Here is an 18,707-nt window from a genome sequence, read left to right as displayed (position 1 = left end):
CAAAAACACCGACAATAGTTAAAGTACACATACACGTGTCGTAAGCATTAGTTAAAGTACACATACACGTGTCGTAAGCATAAGATGAAGAGATAGAGAAACTATGTGAGGATACTGAACTGGTAATTCAGCATGTAAAGGGAGCTTAAAAATCTAATAGTCATGGGGGATTGGAATGTGGTTGTAGGGAAAGTAGTACAAGACATCTATCTTCTAAGGTAGATCTGTCTTCTAAGATAAGTCGTAGGGTCAGTATTGCCTCACGTGTTCCAAACTGATCTTCCACGAGGTAGGCTTCTACCAGTTTTCCATTCGTCTGTAAAGAATTCGATTTAGTATTTTGCAGCCGTGACTTATTAAACTGATAGTTCGGTAATTTTCACATCTGTCAACATCTGCTTTCTTTGGGATTGGAATTATTATATTCTTCTTGAGGTCTGAGGGTATTTTACCTGTCTCATACATCTTGCTCACCAGATGGTAGAGTTTTGTCTGGAATGGTTCTAATGGAATGTTGTCTCCTCCCGGGGTCTTGTTTCGACTTAGATCTTTCACTGCTCTGCCAAACTCTTCACGCAGTAACATATCTCTCATTTCATCTTCACCTACGTCCACTTCCATTTCCACAATATTGTCATCAAGTACATCGCCCTTGTATAGACCCATTCGTACTCCTTCCACCTTTCTGCTTTCCCTTCTTTCTTTAGAACTGGGTTTCCAGCTGAGCACTTGATATTCGTACAAGTGGTTCTCTTTTCTCCAAAGGTGTCTTTAACTTTCCTATAGGCGGCATCTATCTAACCCCTAGTCACATATGCCTCTACATCCTTACACTTGTCCTCTAGCGATCCTGCTTAGCCATTTTGCACTTCCTGTCGATCTCATTTTGGAGAAGTTTGTATACCTCTTTGCCTGCTTCATTTATTGCATTGTTATATTTTCTCTTTGCATCAATTAAATTCTGTTACCCAAGGATTTCTACTAGCCCTCGTCTTTTTACCTACTTGATACTCTGCTGCCTTCGCTATTTGGTCTCTCAAAGCTACCCATTCTTCTTCTACTGTATTTCCTTCCCCCGTTCTTGTCAATCGTTCCCTAATGCTCTCCCTGAAACTCTCCACAACCTCTGGTTCTTACAGTTTATCCAGATCCCATCTCCTTAAATTCCCACCTTTTTGCAGTTTCTTCAGTTTTAATCTACACCTCATAACAAATAGATTGTACTGAGAGTCCACATCTGCCCCTGGAAATGTCTTACCGTACAAAACCTGGTTCCTAAATCTCTGTCTTACTATCATATAATCTGTCTGAAACCTTCGTGTGCCTCCAGGCCTCTTCTGTGTATACAATCTTCTTTCATGTTTCTTGAACCAGGTGTTAGCTATGATTAAGTTATGCTCTGTGCATAATTCTAGCAGGCGGCTTCCTCTTTCATTCGTTATCCCCGTTCCATATTCACCTCTGACTTTTCCTTCTCTTTCTTTTCCTACTATCGAATTTTTTATCTCCCTTCACTATCTGAATAATTTCTGTTATCTCATCATACATTTTATCACTGTCTTCCTCAATCTGCGGAGCTAGTTGGCATATAAACTTGTAATATTGTAGTAGGCGTAGGCTTTGTGTCTATCTTGGCTACAATAATGAGTTCCCTATGCTATTCGTAGTAGCTAATCCTCGCCCCTATTTTTTATCGATTATTAAACCTTCTCCTTCATTACTCCTGTTGATTATGTATTTATAACCCTTTATTCACCTGACCAGAAGTCTTCTTCCTCCTGCCACCGAACTTCGCTAATTTCCACTATATCTAACTTTAACCTATCAATTTCCCATTTTAAATTCTCTATCCTAACTATCCGATTAAGGGATCTGACATTCCACGCTCCGATCCGTAGAACGCCAGTTTTCTTTCTCCTGATAACGACATCCTCCTGAGTAGTCCCCGCCCGGAGATCCGAATGGGGGACTATTTTACCTCCGGAATATTTTACCCAAGAGGACGCCATCATCATTTAATCATACAGTAAAGCTGCATGCCCTCAGGAAAAATTACGGCTGTAGTTTCCCCTTGCTTTCAGCCGTTCGCAGTACCAGCACAGCAAGGCCGTTTTGGTTAGTGTTACGAGGCCAGATCAGTCAATCATCCAGACTGTTGCCCCTGCAACTACTGAAAAGGATGCTGCCCCTCTTCAGGAATCACACGTTTGTCTGGCCTCTCAACAGATACCCCTCCGTTGTAGTTGCACCTGCGGCACAGCTACCTCTATCGCAGAGACACGCAAGCCTCCCAATCAACATCCAGGTCCATGGTTCATGGGAGGAAGCACAGCATTGTATAGTAGTGAAATATGGACTATGGGAAAACCGGAACAGAATAAAAGAAAAGCATTTGAGATGTGGCGTAACAGGAGATTGTTGAAAATTATGTGGACTGATTAAGTAAGGAATGAGGAGGTTCTCCGCAGAATCGGTGAGGAAAATAATATATGGAAAGCACTGACAAGAAGAAGGATCGGGATGATAGGACATCTGTTAATATATCAGGAAATAACTTCATTGGTACTAGAGGAAGCCGTAGAGGGTAAAATTTTTAGAAAAAGACAAGGATTAGAATACATCCAGCAATTAACTGAGGACGTTGGTTGTAAGTGCAATTCCGAGACGGGAAGGTTGGCACAGGAGAGTCATTTGTGGCTGGCCGCACGAAACCAGCCAGAAGACTGGTGACAGGGATTGTTTGGTTATTCTAACACTCTTGGGAAGTACCCTTCTTTGGAATAGGGACGAATGCTGAACTTTTATATTCTTTTGGCCACTGTTTGGGTCTCCATAATTGCTGAAATACTGAATGCAACAGTTTCACCGGGTTTTCCAATGACTGAAAACAACTGTGTTATAATTCTATCGTTCCCGCTAGCCTTGTTTCCGCAATATTTTCTACGGCTCATTTGACTTCTGTATCACAAATATCTTATTCTGATTCTAAAATCTCATTAACTGTATTTTGACCAATAAGCAGTTCTTTCTCATATAGATCTTCTTCACATTCTGCCCATCTTCCCTTAACGTTTTGTTACACCTCTACAATTTCTATTGTTTTTCATTCCAGTCTTCGTTTTGAATTTTCCTTTTATGTCTCTAACTGATCAGGAAACTTTGTACTTCAAAAATCGTCTGGTAGTGATTCTGCCAGGAAGAAAGTCACTGTGTGTGTCAGTTTACAAAAGGATTACACGCGGCAACACGATGAAACCGTGTGTCTACTGCCCGTGACATGCTTGTAATTAACTGCTACACAAAATTAATTACTAATGACGACAAGGAGCCTTTTTAATAAAAGATGATGTCCACTGACTTAGGTTATTAATCTTCAAACGTTAGAATACGGCTAACTACGTCCACATTTACACTAATGTAGCTCACAAATCAAAGTCCATATATTCCAGGAAAGACTCAAATCGTCCACGATGGTTTATCACGAATCTGATCATATCGTCAGATCGGCTATAAGTTATTGGCATTGACACGAAGTATAGGGGAGAGTACTACAGTACCGGCCATTTTGACCTTTTTACTTGTAAAATGTGGAATACTTAAAACGTTAAGAATTTAATAAGGTATTCTAGTAATTAAAATAGTGCCATAGAATCTACATGTATGATTTCCCTGAAATTTTACAATAATTGACAGCTCATGTAGAAGCAAAAACAGGTTGTTTTGTCAGTCCGTACAAAAAACTTCTTCCAATTCGGTCCAGTGCCTCTATAGGGAGATTTTCTGGGTTTATTTATAAATAGTATTACAGAAGCAAAGAAAACCAATAAACACTTTATTATACGAACAAAAGTCCATAAGTTCAAAAACCATTGATGAATTATAGCAATAATCACAAATAAAATGCAAGATATATTCTTGGTCTACACAACCAACGTGTGCCCACTCTTGGCATTTAGTGCATTGTACTCAATTTTCTTTTAAGTATTCAAGGTATATTACAGATATTGTACTATCGTCTATTATTTGAGTATCTCCACCAGACTCCAGCTTCTATTGACGCTTCATATTTGTTGCATTACTATTTCAACTATTTACTTGTTTGCTTCTGTTGGATCCATCTGATGTTGAGCACTTGTCCTGACTTCAAGTCTCTTTCTGAATTTCTTTTCTCTACTCTTTGTCTTTTCTTCTTTCACCAAAGTACTCCTCAGGGTATGAAAAGACTCAACTGCCTGCGTTACTGTAATTTTCCCTGAGATCACTTATTGCCATCCTCATATTCTCTTCAGTCTATTTTCCTTTCGTTTTCCCCTCATTCTCAGCCATTTTACTCTGAAAAATGAAGAGAAAGGGCTATTATTATTTTCCCCCTAATATTCTGACTGGTCAGTAGTAGTGGCCGGTGCTGTACGAGGATCATGCAATAAAATCGGTACCGATTGCGTATTGTTTAATACATGATGTCTTGAAAATTTTTCGGCTACAGTAACCTTAAACAACGTAGTTAAAATAAATATAAAAATAGATTCAGTTACTTACCTCACAAACGCGTACCATGGTACTGAAACTAAAATCTTACACGCTCCTTTCACATAAACAGTAAATATTCACAGGTCACAAATAACTGAACACAGGACATAATGCCTGACTGTCAGAAGAGGGATCATGACGTCTTGCAGCTCACTTCTTGTCTGTGCCGCCACCTAGTAATAGAAACGAACTAGTGACGGCTGGTAGCGTAAGACGGCAGGTACTGTAGGACGCCGACCGGTGTGGCCGAGCGGTTCTAGGCGCTTCAGTCTGAAACCGCGAGACCACTACGGTTGCAGGTTCGAATCCTACCTCGGGCATGGATGTGTGTGATGTCCTTAGGTTATTTAGGTTTAAGTAGTTCTAAGTTCTAGGGGACTGATGACCTTAGCTGTTAATTCCCATAGTGCTCAGAGGCATTTGAACCATTTGAACTGTAGGACTCTCCCCTGTAAGCGATCATAAAGTTTCCGTCTGAGGGCGTTGCTACAGCGTACAATTTTGGCTCAGCTGGGAGTGCGATGGGACGATGGGTTGTCTTGCTGAAGTTTCAAATCACCTGTGGGGTGCTGAAGGTGGGCAACCATTGCACATGAAGTGCACTAGGTTTTTCACTATTTGCGAGTGAAAATATTGGCAGACGTGCCCCTTCCACCTTATCTTGACATCCTCCATACTAGAAAAGAGACGTACTGGTCTTCATATCTCCGCAATGAACAAATTTACAAGAAAGGCAATGGTGCTACTTAATGTCTCCCTAATATCTAAACATTTACTCCTAGACACATACTCCACAAGCCACCATACGGTGGGTGGCTGAGGGTACCCCGCACCACTAAAAGATGTTTCCTTTCCTATTCCACTGACAGCTAGAACAAGGGAAAAATGCCTATCTAGATGTCTCCCTATGAGCCCCAGTTTTTCATTTCTTATCGTGTCCTTAGGCGAAACGTATGCTGGCAGCAGTAGGATCGTTCTGCAGTGAACTTCAAATGCTGGTTCTCTCGATTTCTCAGTAGTACTCCTCGAAGAGAACGTCGTCTTTCCTCTGGGGATTCTCACGAGTAATTCTCTAAGAGGTCTCCATAACACTTGCATGTTGTTCGAATCTAGCGGTAACAAATCTAGAAGCCCGCTTCAATACCATCCTTTAATACGATCTTATCCAACCTTCATCTTCGACACCTTCCCTTCACTTTGACATCACAGCATCGTCAGAAAACAACCGCAGATATCTGCACACCCTGTCCTCCAGATAATTTATTTATGCAGAAGATAACAGCTGTCCTATCAAACTTGCCTCGGTCACTTCTGACGATATCCTTGTCTCTAATGAACACTCGCCATCGAGGTCAATGTACTGGGTTCTATCACTTAAGCAATGTTCGCGACACTCACATATCTGGGAACCTATTCCGTATGCTCGTACCTTCTTTAACAGTCTCCAATCGGGTAACGTGTTAAATGATTTTCGGAAGTTTGAGAGTATGGAATCTGTCAATTGCCTTCATCCGCAGTTCGCAGTATATCATCGGAGAAAATATGAATCTGAGTTTCTAAAACCGTGCTGATTTTCCAGTCTATGGAAAATTTATTTTTCTAGAATTCAGAATTCGTTCTAAACTCTCATCATTTGCTTAAGTTTTTTTGCTTCTGGACAAAAAGTTACTTGTTGTGGTAAGATGAGTCCCTTTCATCATTACAAATGTCTATTCTTCCTAGAATGATGCAATTAGCTCCTAAGCTGTATACTGTAGGGATGTATTCCTAGGTAAGAGATTTAGTTTCAAAATTTATAATTTTGTATTTCACTAGTACATCAGTGCACCTTCTGTTCCGGTAGCTCAGAATTACAAGAGGTGAATCATAAGAAGGATGAAGTTTTGATCATGTGGAATCTTCCACAATAACGAAGGGCTCGCTGTACATCCGAAAGCTCAGTTGTCACAATCGGAAATATAAGTTTCTTTTCATTGTGAGAATTGCTGTCTCAGTAAAGACAGCTTTACATAACTTGAGTTTGAAATATTTTGTACGTACTTACGCGATTGGGAAACCTGTTACTTCAGAACTGTTGTTTCCTGGAAACAACTTTCTCCCGACATAATGCCGTCCGCAAAGCCAGGTGATGGTCAACTCTTCCTCAATAGCAGCCACATAACGTTATCTGCTTGAGATAAAAATGGAGGACAGAAGCGAGACTCGACAGCCTTCAATTAACTCCTTCCCTCGAGATGTAGTCAGTAGTTATCTCCAATCCTTTGTGGCCTGCTGGAAGCTATCAGATAAGACCAGCGGGGGATTCGTTTCAAGGAAATGGCACTTCCTGTCCATTGTTGCACTGGTATCGAGACTCACATCATGCAGTGTCTGCCGCCCACGCTGAGTTACACAAGACTACGCGGCACACGAGAAACTTGGCCGTTCATTACTTCTCCTCTCCGTCCCAGAATATGTTATGACTGGACACCAACACAATGTGTCTGTTAAAAAGTTAGAGGCCATTCGAGAAACACATCAACGTCTTTTAACATTAGAAAGACTTAAAAGGATTAGGCTACTCGGCACATGAATGTGTAATAAAAGATGTAGCTTACTTCCTGAACTAATGGCATCTCTATGTACATCTTGAGTCAGGTGGAGCAACAAGTATTGTCTACATGAATATTATCTCTAACACACAGTTGACGAAATATGCACTGCTAGTAAGAAGACAGTCTCAGCGTGACACGACATAAGGGTTATCTGAAACAAATCTGACTTTCGTGCTCTTTAAGTGAACACTAAGCTGTCTTTCGACAGTGTTCCACCATCCTGGGGCACCGGTGGAATTTTGAAGAACATCGAAGCAGAGTGACCGAACGTCATGCAGAGAAGAAGTATGATAAGGAATATGGCGCAGCCTAAAGATTCAGATCAAGGAAAGCCTGCAGACTTACATGCCTCACCTTATCGACACTGTTAGTAAATCGCGGATTAGTGGTAGTAATATAATCATACCGGTGATTGTCATTAAAGTTAATAAATCCATCAATATGCCGACGAGGGAGCAGATAAGCAATGTTTAGCACCCTAGGCACAAAATTAATGGTACACCAAGAAGAATGTGACGAAGTTGAGAATTTAAGAACACACACGTGCTACACAGACAAAGTAACACTTACGGAAGGAAAGTCCGTGAACCTTCGTGGCTACCCGCCCATCTCAGATAGTAAATACCAAGCCACGGCGAGCGAGGAAAAAAATTAACAGCTGCCAGGAGACAATCGAGGCCGCACAACAATAATATTTTGGTTTCCCTTCTCTGTTAGTATCTGCTTACACTATTTAACAACGACAACAGTTCACCAGTAGCAGCCAGGAGCTTATTAACCAGTAAATTCTTTCTTCGAAGAAGGACAGGGAACTAGAGCCTTTCGTCTGTGATCGCAACACTGCCTTTCGACAGTATTCAGGCATCCGATGACTTAAATCACTTCGGCCGATTACACGCCTCGAGACAACTCACAGTCAATTTCTGCCTCGACAATCATAATATTTTTGTGGAAGGTGTAACCTAGGTTCTCGCTATTTAAGTTTATTCCAGCTTTCGGTGTCAAGTGTAATTCGAGCACGACAGATTTTATGGTGAGGGATAAATACAGGTACATTGTACCAAATGCTTCGTTTATTTGTTCTCAAAAACTTGACTTTTGAAGTATCTTTACTTTGTACGCTTTCTGATTTCACTCTCTGCGTGTCACCAGGCGAAATTTCAGCAGAGGACTCCAAACTATAGCCTATCGTAAAACAAGAAAAGAAGAAATGTATGCACTGCACTGTTTATACTGCTACCTGAGTAGTTGCTTCCTCTGTGTAACACATTCCTGAACTATAGGGAAATCCTACAATTCTGTACACTGTAACACGTTCAAAGATCTGCAGCCAAGACCATCACAGAAACGACGGAGTTTCTCGTCGAGACTTTCCACTCGGGTCCAAATCGAAGAACGCAGGCCAATTATAGATACGAAACTACAAAATGTAGTAGGCCAGCAGTCAATCGTCGGTACAAATTGAAACCAAACGACAGGCGTCATTGTTGCCGACGTGAGCCACAACTTACGGATGACTGCACCCTGCACCATTTATAGCTGCAGATGGGACCTCCTCCACTTCTCACATGGACCCTCCTAGCACACATGCCGAGCACACATTGGAGTTCTTACCAACTCTGCTATTTCCTTGGGGGCTCCATAACACCTTAACATTGGAGCTCCCGGTAACTACCAAACCTCTCTCCTCGCGTATCTGCTCAAATCATGCTGAAGGAGAAGCCATTTGTCCACTCGTAGGGGGAACGTACAAGGCCAGACGGTCGGTACCCAACATTCGCTCTCCGCTTCGAGAGATTCAGTGGGTGGCAAATTACCACTCACACAGCAGCGAGGGCTGTTCTCCCAGGTGGTGTACGTTGGAAGGTACACCACTAGCAGAGGCCATGAGCGAAACGAGCGACATTTGAGGTGCCTCATAAGATGCACCAGCTTCCGCGATAGCGCTGCATCTTGAGACAGCGGTAGTAGACGGCTGACCGTGGCAAAAAGTGTCTTTTGCTGTTCGCAAACAGCCCCTCCTGTGTCCACAGACAGTATGCACATACCTTGTCCATCCTTCCTGTTGTCTTTCAAAGGTTTGCACAACCAAACTTGTTAACAGCACAAACGAAGCTACGACTGTGAGACTTACACTATTCCATTGTTCTTTCATTCCATCGCCCAGCATGGGTGAGATGGGCTGGTTTTTGTACTGATACAATGCATCTTGAAACTATTAAAAAACGATAAAACATTTAAAATTTATCGAAATTATGATTATTCACTGATGGTATTAAAAATACTTGTTTTTAAAGAAATATTGAAAAATTGATAATTTCATTCCGAGGGGATTATTTGGGAGAGGACGGGCTGAGTGGTTCTGGTGAAGAAGATGTGGAATATCAGTTGATTAAGATGGTTGGTTTTTGGCAGTTGGTGTAATGTGGGAGGGTGGAAGATGGGAAAATATGGGATTTGTGAAAGGTGTAACTAAAATGGAGGCCAGTACATAGTTATGAGGAAGAATGTGTACAAGAGGACGGGAAGAGAATACAGAGCCCTGATATGGGTGGTATAGGTCCGGTAGGAAGGATAAATGTCAGGGCGAATTTCTTTGTCTTAGAGAGGAGTCTTTAAAATATATATAGGATATAGAAAGTGTTTAGGTATGATGACGATGATGATGTTTGGATTGTGGGGCGCTCAACTGCGGGGTTATCAGAGCCCGTACAAATTCTCAACCTTTACTCAGCCCAATTTCGCCACTCGCATGAATGATGATGAAATGATGGCAACACAAACACCCAATCATCTCGTGTTTAAGTATGGATGAAGTCTGTCTCGATATAGATGCGGCAGCATATCCGAGCTGGAAATTAGAGGGCGTTGTTAGAGTCGAACTGGTGGAGACGTTTAAGATATACAGAAGTGTACAATGTGTGTCAGGAGGGAGAGGTAAATGATGAAATGGTAACGGATTCGTTTAAGGGAAGTTAAACGGATGCAGAAAGCAAAGTGGGATGTCTGGCTTCAATGATACGGACACTGTGATGGAACTTTAGTCTGTCAGATATTCAGTCTGCATCGACGCACCTGAGGATGGTACAGATCAAGGCTTTGTAGGTGTGGAATGTCATGGAGGAATGCAGTCCTCGTGTTTACGAAGTAAGTAGTTTTAGTCTGACGTGTAATTTTCTTTTAACAAGATACGATGGTCATAAACGGCCATGAAAAACTCGTAGAGATGGAAGCCAGGGGAAGTTTGAAGAGCCGCTAGGAGGTGAACTGACTGAGATGGGGCTGGGAAGAGCGCTGATATTACTGGAGGGTTAGGCACAGGGCTAGCAAGGAGATGTGTATTGTATGCATTTCAGTTCCAACTATGCCTTTTATCTTACTGCAAAGGGTCAAAAGAATGATAAAATAATTTTGTATTCTGAGAAGCGACGCTGTGGCTGCTGTCACCTCAACATCTTGATGGGGACTGAAGTAACCAGTCACGTACAGAAAACTTGTTTTTGTTGACAGAAGTGGTGAAACCGCATTACGTGACGCAGCACGAGTACGACCTGTACGACGGAGCAGCGGGCTACGTGGTGGACAACGCCGCACACTACCCCCACTACAGCTACTACTGAGGCCGCCAGTGGTGGCGGTCGCCAGGGGCTGTCGGGGCTGCACGCGGGTGGGCCTCACCGCTCAGGCTACGCCAGCGCCGCACATGCGTTACCTCATACAAGAGTCTAGGCGGTGCTCGCTGTCCTAGGCCAGTAATTACTCGCGTTCTTACTATGTACCTCTCACATGTAAATACATGTTTACATATATATTGTAACCAATATATTAAACAGCAAGAGCAAAGCTATAACAGCTGTGAGGTTACAGTACGTCTAGCACATTCTGCGTCGGGACAATAGATATACTTGTCACGTCGCACGTGTTTATGTCATAACTACAAAAATACAGTGCTCTAACGCCAGTCAAAATTTATGAAAAATGAAGTCTGTAACATAGTGTACAGTGTACAACATTTATTTAATTTCATAAATGTTTAAAAACGTATGACTATAAATAAAAGTATCTCTTAAATATTTATAGATGTTAGTTTCCAGAACTACTGTGTAAGAAAAATTTATCCTTAAATTCTTTGCAATCATGTCATTGTAACAGCAATGTGTATACAGATCTTCTAAATACTGCTGTAAAAAAATATTTTTTTATTTTATTACAAATTTGTTGATAATTTCTGCCAGTAGTATACTTTTTGTACAAATATGAATACTACGATAAGCGTTTATGGTTCTCTTTCGTTATTTTTCTGTATTAGACTTTGTCTGTGTGTCCTGCAGTATCGCTAGTAGGCACATGGTTCGATTCTCGGTGGCGGCAAGAACTTTTAATCTTTATTGAAAAACTGGTTCCATTCAGCTTTATAACGACAATTCAGGAAATATTCGACGTAGAGCAAGGGATTCTGTTTTAAAACCAGAAATCGGAGATCACAAGAGATTTCCGTCGACCATCATCCACCCAGAAACTGATGTTCAATGACAACTTAAGTGGAAAATAAATCAGTTATCGACTGGCAGCCCACACCTGTACTAGTTCAGTTTGAAAGTCTGTTAATCAGTAAGGTTAATTAGATGTACTGCCAAAGGAAGCAGCGTTGTCCTTTTACTTCTTTATATTTCTATATTGCTTTCTTGCAGTTATCATTATCGAAATAACACTTGTTTTTCTTCTTGTATTGCTCCTCACACTGTTAGTCTTTAATTCAGCAACAGAAATAAACTCATAGAACAGTACTCACACTCTACCAAATACACGATAATAACATGTGTAAATTTACATAACAGGATTCATAGAGCAAGTCAATTAGTTGACTTTAGGATTATTAGAATATTTATGTCGTATGATGAGGAGTTGTTTATTATTTGGTTGCATGGTAACGAAGTTTACGGAGTGGCTGTTCACAGTCTCTGCAAATAAATGTATTACTGCCACACGTCATTAAACATATGCCTTCCATTCAGTAAGCTTATCGTTAGTTATTTAAAACTGATTGTTTGCTTATAGCCCACAAAGAATTTAATAATTTCGTAGTTTATAGGTTACATTGCCCTTTGAACACATAAGTAAAAAAGGACCAAGAAAATATCAGAAAAAGTCGTTTAATTTCGCCTGCAAGAACATTTATAGATACACCTTGTCACATAAAACAAAGTTTTTATGCTAAAATTTCGACTCGTAATACATTTTATTTTGTTTATGAAGTTATTCGGGTGAAGAAGATGTAGGTGCGGAACGACGATTGGATATGGCGGCTGATACGACGTCTGCCTTCACTGCAACTGTAAGAGAAAGAGTAAAAGCCTCTGTGTGCCTGTAATTAGTGTAAATTTGTCATTGTGGTCTCTACAAGAGCGATACACAGAGGTGTAACTATAACGTCTACTAGAATGGGGAATGTCCTACCTATCACAATTTCGCTATGAGACAGGAAGTTACACTCACATGCTAATCTTCTGTTCCTGGCGTCAAGCCTCTTCTCCTTGCAGGTGTTTCGGCGTCTCATTGATAGTTTAGTTAAATAAAAAGGCACAGTTGCAGAGCTACAGGTTAATGATACCCAGTAAACGCTGTTAATCTTGAATATGTTGCAGAAAAAGACACAAATGTGAGGTTGTCCTGTTACAAGCAGTGACTTGGCAAGCTGCCAACTTGCTGCAGGACGAGTTGGAAATTACTTTACGCCCTGTAATTGGTGTTACTCCATGGAGGCAAGGCATCGGTGGTATCTGTTGGCTGGGGAAGATTTATCTAACTATTCAAATTTACTGATTTAGATTTATGAGTTATTAATTAATGGTTTATGCGGTCTGTAACTACTATCAATGAACTCGGAATTTTTCAGGCATGCCGCATCTGTGATCTAAATTAGGGAATTGATCTCTTCCTTTGTTATAGGGACTGGTCAGCACAAGTGTTGTGCCACGCCACATATGTTGTAACGCCTTCAAAAAGTCTCTCTGCTGTATAACAGTACTGGTACTATTCTGTCCCTGTTCGCTGGACGCCCTATATAAAGTTCCTAGTACCTATCAAGATTACACGCAGCTTCTATCATCCCTTAATGCGTCCTTCGTCGACGGCACTAATTTAGTTGTTCTCCACCGACTGAATTGTGAAACACTACGGCAATCTATGTTATTCACGCAAACTGAAGTACTTCGTTGTTTCTTGTCATCTACAGCAGAAAGTCTGTCTCGTGGTTCCGTCAACTGTTGTGACTTTCAAACTATACAGGGTGTTACAAAAATGTACTGCCAAACTTTAAGGAAACATTCCTCACAGACAAAGAAAGAAATGATGTTATGCGGACATGTGTCCGGAAACGCTTAGTTTCCACGTTAGAACTAATTTTATTACTTCTCTTCAAATCACATTAATCATGGAATGGAAACACACAGCAACAGAACGTACCAGTGTGACTTCAAACACTTTGTTACAGGAAATGTTCAAAATGTCCTCCGTTAGCGAGGATACATCAGTCCCCTAGAACTCAGAACTACTTAAACCTAACTAACCTAAGGACATCACACACAGCCATGCTTGAGGCAGGATTCGAACCTGCGACCGTAGCGGTAGCGCGGTTCCAGACTGTAGAGCCTAGAACCGCTCGGCCACTTCGGCCGGCGACCAACGACCACAAGATTCCAGGAATCGCCATTATTATGAAACCAAAAAGCCACACAGTATGAGACACACAGTATTGTTTGCCTCACTTTATTGAGCTACATACCAGAAGATGAAAACTTCAGTTAATAGAATCGATACTTGCAGAGAACCAAACGTGACTGCGCCACATCCTATGTCTGATACGTCGGCGGGTCTCCTCACTCCAGCCCTAAGATTAATATCTTTGTAACTACGAACATAACTTCGGTAGCTGTCCTGTGCGCTACTTCTTCGCGCAGAAAGTGTCCTGACTCAATGTAATAACTTTCAATACAAACTGTTTCCCCCCATGAACCATGGACCTTGCCGTTGGTGGGGAGGCTTGCGTGCCTCAGCGATACAGATGACCGTACCGTAGGTGCAACCACAACGGATGGGTATCTGTTGAGAGGCCAGACAACCTTGTAGTTCCTGAAGAGGGGCAGCTTCCTTTTCAGTAGTTGCAGGGGCAACAGTCTGGATGATTGACTGATCTGGCCCTGCAACATTAACCAAAACGGCCTTGCTGTGCTGGTACTGCGAACGGCTGAAAGCAAGGGGAAACTACAGCCGTAATTTTTCCCAAGGACATGCAGCTTTACTGTATGATTAAATGATGATGGCGTCCTCTTGGGTAAAATATTCCGGAGGTAAAATAGTCCCCCATTCGGATCTCCGGGCGGGGACCTCTCAAAAGGACGTCGTTATCAGGAGAAAGAAAACTGGCGTTCTACGGATCGGAGCATGGTATGTCCGATCCCTTAATCGGGCAGGCAGATTAGAAAATTTGAAAAGGGAAATGGACAGGTTAAAGTTAGATATCGTGGGAATTAGTGAAGTTCGGTGGCAGGAGGAACAAGATTTTTGGTCAGGTGAATACAGGGTTATAAATACAAAATCAAGTAGGGGTAATGCAGCAGTAGGTTTAATAATAAATGAAAAAATATGAGTGCGGGTAAGCTACTACAAACAGCACAGTGAACGCATTATTGTGGCCAAGATAGACACAAAGCCATTGCCTACTACAGTATTACAAGTTTATATGCCAACTAGCTCTGCAGATGATGAAGAAATTGATGAAATGTATGATGAGATAAAAGAAATTATTCAGGTAGTGAAGGGAGACGAAAATTTAATAGTCATGGGTGACTGGAATTCGTCAGTAGGAAAAGGGAGAGAAGGAAACATAGTGGGTGAATATGGATTGGGGCTAAGAAATGAAAGAGGAAGCCGTCTGGTAGAATTTTTCACAGAGCATAACTTAATCATAGCTAACACTTGGTTTAAGCATCATAAAAGAAGGTTGTATACATGGAAGAATCCTGGAGATACTAAAAGGTATCAGATAGATTATATAATGGTAAGACAGAGATTTGGGAATCAGGTTTTAAATTGTAGGACATTTCCAGGGGCAAATGTGCACTCTGACCACAATCTATTGGTTATGAACTGTAGATTAAAACTGAAGAAACTGCAGAAAGGTGGGAATTTAAGGACATGGGATCTGGATAAGCTGAAAGAACCAGAGGTTGTACAGAGTTTCAAGGAGAGCATAAGGGAACAATTGACAGCAATGGGGGAAAGAAACACAGTAGAAGAAGAATGGTTAGCTCAGAGGGATGAAGTAGTGAAGGCAGCAGAAGATAAACTAGGTAAAAAGACAAGGGCTGCTAGAAATCCTTGGGTAACAGAAGAAATATTGAATTCAATTGATGAAAGGAGAAAATATAAAAATGCAGTAAATGAAGCAGGCAAAAAGGAATACAAACGTCTCAAAAATGAGATCGACAGGAAGTGCAAAATGGCTAAGCAGGGATGGCTAGGGGACAAATGTAAGGATGTAGAAGCTTATCTCACTAGGGGTAAGATAGGTACTGCCTACAGGAAAATTAAAGAGACCTTTGGAGAGAAGAGAACCACTTGTATGAATATAGAGCTCAGGTGGCAACCCAGTTCTAAGCAAAGAAGGGAAGGCAGAAAGGTGGAAGGAGTATATAGAGAGTTTATACAAGGGCGATGTACTTGAGGACAATATTATGGAAATGGAAGAGGATGTAGATGAAGACGAAATGGGAGATAAGATACTGCGCGAAGAGTTTGACAGAGCACTGAAAGACCTGAGTCGAAACAAGGCCCCGGGAGTAGACAACATTCCATTAGAGCTACTGACGGCCTTAAGAGAGCCAGTCATGACAAAACTCTACCAGCTGGTGAGCAAGATGTATGAGAAAGGTGAAATACCCTCAGACTTCAAGAAGAATATAATAATTTCAATCGCAAAGAAAGCAGGTGAAATACCCTCAGACTTCAAGAAGAATATAATAATTTCAATCCCAAAGAAAGCAGGTGCTGACAGATGTGAAAATTACCGTACTATCAGTTTAATAAGTCACAGCTGCAAAATACTAACGCGAATTCTTTACAGACGAATGGAAAAACTGGTAGAAGCGGACCCCGGGGAGGATCAGTTTGGATTCCGTAGAAATGTTGGAACACGTGAGGCAATACTGACCTTACGACTTATCTTAGAAGAAATATTAAGAAAAGGCAAACCTACGTTTCTAGCATTTGTAGACTTAGAGAAAGCTTTTGACAATGTTGACTGGAATACTCTCTTTCAAATTCTGAAGGTGGCAGGGTAAAATACAGGGAGTGAAAAGCTATTTACAATTTGTACAGAAACCAGATGGCAGTCATAAGAGTCGAGGGGCATGATAGGGAAGCAGTGGTTGGGAAAGGAGTGAGACAGGGTTGTAGCCTCTCCCCGATGTTATTCAATCTGTATATTGAGCAAGCAGTAAAGGAAACAAAAGAAAAATTCGGAGTAGGTATTAAAATTCATGGAGAAGAAGTAAAAACTTTGAGGTTCGCCGATGACATTGTAATTCTGTCAGAGACAGCAAAGGACCTGGAAGAGCAGTTGAACGGAATGGACAGTGTCTTGAAAGGAGGATATAAGATGAACATCAACAAAAGCAAAACGAGGATAATGGAATGTAGTCAAATTAAATCGGGTAATGCTGAGGGAATTAGATTAGGAAATGAGACACTTAAAATAGTAAAGGAGTTTTGCTATTTAGGAAGTAAAATAACTGATGATGGTGGAAGTAGAGAGGATATAAAATGTAGACTGGCAATGGCAAGGAAAGCGTTTCTGAAGAAGAGAAATTTGTTAACATCGAGTATAGATTTATGTATCAGGAAGTCGTTTCTGAAAGTATTTGTATGGAGTGTAGCCATGTATGCAATTGAAACATGGACGATAACTAGTTTGGACAAGAAGAGAATAGAAGCTTTCGAAATGTGGTGCTACAGAAGAATGTTAAAGATAAGGTGGATAGATCACATAAATAATGAGAAGGTATTGAATAGGATTGGGGAGAAGAGAAGTTCGTGGCACAACTTGACTAGAATAAGGGATCGGTTGGTAGGACATGTTCTGAGGCATCAATGGATCACAAATTTAGCGTTGGAGGGCAGTGTGGAGGGTAAAAATCGCAGTGGGAGACCAAGAGGTGACTACACTAAGCAGATTCAGAAGGATGTAGGTTGCAGTAGGTACTAGGCGATGAAGAAGCTTGCACAGGACAGAGTAGCATGGAGAGCTGCATCAAACCAGTCTCAGGACTGAAGGCCACAACAACAACAACAAACTGATTGAAAAGGAACATGTCCTTTCTACCGGAAACAGCAAGCGGGTTGCAATATATGACTAGAGTAGCTGACAGACCCGGAATTGCACGGGCATTCAGTTCGACAATTTTCTGTTAGAAACGAAAACAAGAAATGAACTACGTTTGTTGTGTAATAGCCAAAAAATTCATTTCCATGTGATAGTGAAAACGTCTTTGAAATTATTTGGTAGATTCGGTGTGAGATGATCCTGAACAGTTTCTGTTCGCTGGGCGCAGTGGCTTCGCGTGCCTATAACGCTATTTTGTAAACGTTTGTATGGAAACTCCTCTTCATAGCTCTATAGACAGCTATTGTCTTCGCCTACAGCCGTTTGCGCTTATCAGTTGGAAGAGTACCTTACTAATAAAGAATAAATGCGTTTAAAACTTGATGGATGCTGCGGCATTTTTGCACAACTCTCGGTCTTTATGATGTGATTTCTGCGGCAGTAGGTACTCGGAACACAACTGAGACCTGAGTTAACACACTGACTGCAACCGTCAATACTGGCTCAAAGTACGTCGAAATTGGACCTTATTCTGAATTCGAGAAGAATAAATGTGTGTGTCAGCTGTGCCCTATGTTAGCTGAAAACGGAGAACTTTTATGGTGGAAGTAATAATTTACGATGACGCCGTCTCTGGTGCTGTATGTCTCAAGTACAGCATTTGCGACGACTTACTTTAAACGTTGAAAAATTCTTACGAAAGAAAATTGCAAGATCTGCTTGCGTATAGATCGTAGCTCCTGATGAAAATAAGTAAATGGAGCATGTGTAGTATGAAGCGAATGTTAAGGTTCACGCTTGAAGGTAACACACAGCTGATGGAACTTGTGAACAATAAAAAGGTGTAAAACAATAAATTCGCGAAAAACAAACTTATGATAAATCCAGTATAATGTACAACCAAACAAGACATAGAAAATTAACTGTCATATGTGGATGCGAACGTCGGAGTAGAACGTCGCTTCCGAATATCATCATCCACGATTCTTTGTGATAAATTTACAAACTTTTGAAAAATAGCCTTGCGAGTGAGAGAATCGGTTAAGTCACCTCAGTTTCCGGATGGTTAACCAGGAACGGGTACCGATCACTATGTGTTCTGCTGAGATCGAATGAAGAACAAAGACATATCATTTTCATGGCATGTTGGATGGAAAAATGCAACGTGAAAAGGACTCGATTTTACATATTCCAAAAACACT

The 18,707-nt window shown here is 41.2% G+C and overlaps 1 protein-coding gene across 2 annotated transcripts in view; it reads left to right on the top strand.

Annotated features, from left to right (window-relative positions):
• Positions 1-11,328, top strand: part of LOC126284905 (cuticle protein 19-like) — a 32,615-nt gene extending 21,287 nt beyond the window's left edge. Inside the window, exon 4 of one of the 2 annotated variants that reach the window (XM_049984168.1) lies at positions 10,638-11,328. In XM_049984168.1, the coding sequence (XP_049840125.1) occupies positions 10,638-10,744 (107 nt within the window). In that variant the 3' untranslated portion in view covers positions 10,745-11,328. Of the gene's footprint in view, positions 1-10,634 lie in introns of both variants that reach the window. The other variant, XM_049984167.1, reaches the window with a different exon arrangement.
• The last annotated feature ends 7,379 nt before the right edge of the window (positions 11,329-18,707 follow it).

Source organism: Schistocerca gregaria, chromosome 8, assembly GCF_023897955.1.
Source record: "Schistocerca gregaria isolate iqSchGreg1 chromosome 8, iqSchGreg1.2, whole genome shotgun sequence".
Classification (NCBI taxonomy): domain Eukaryota; kingdom Metazoa; phylum Arthropoda; class Insecta; order Orthoptera; family Acrididae; genus Schistocerca; species Schistocerca gregaria.
The sequence above is the reverse complement of the archived record's forward strand: the minus strand, read 5'-3'. Positions and strand labels throughout refer to the sequence as shown.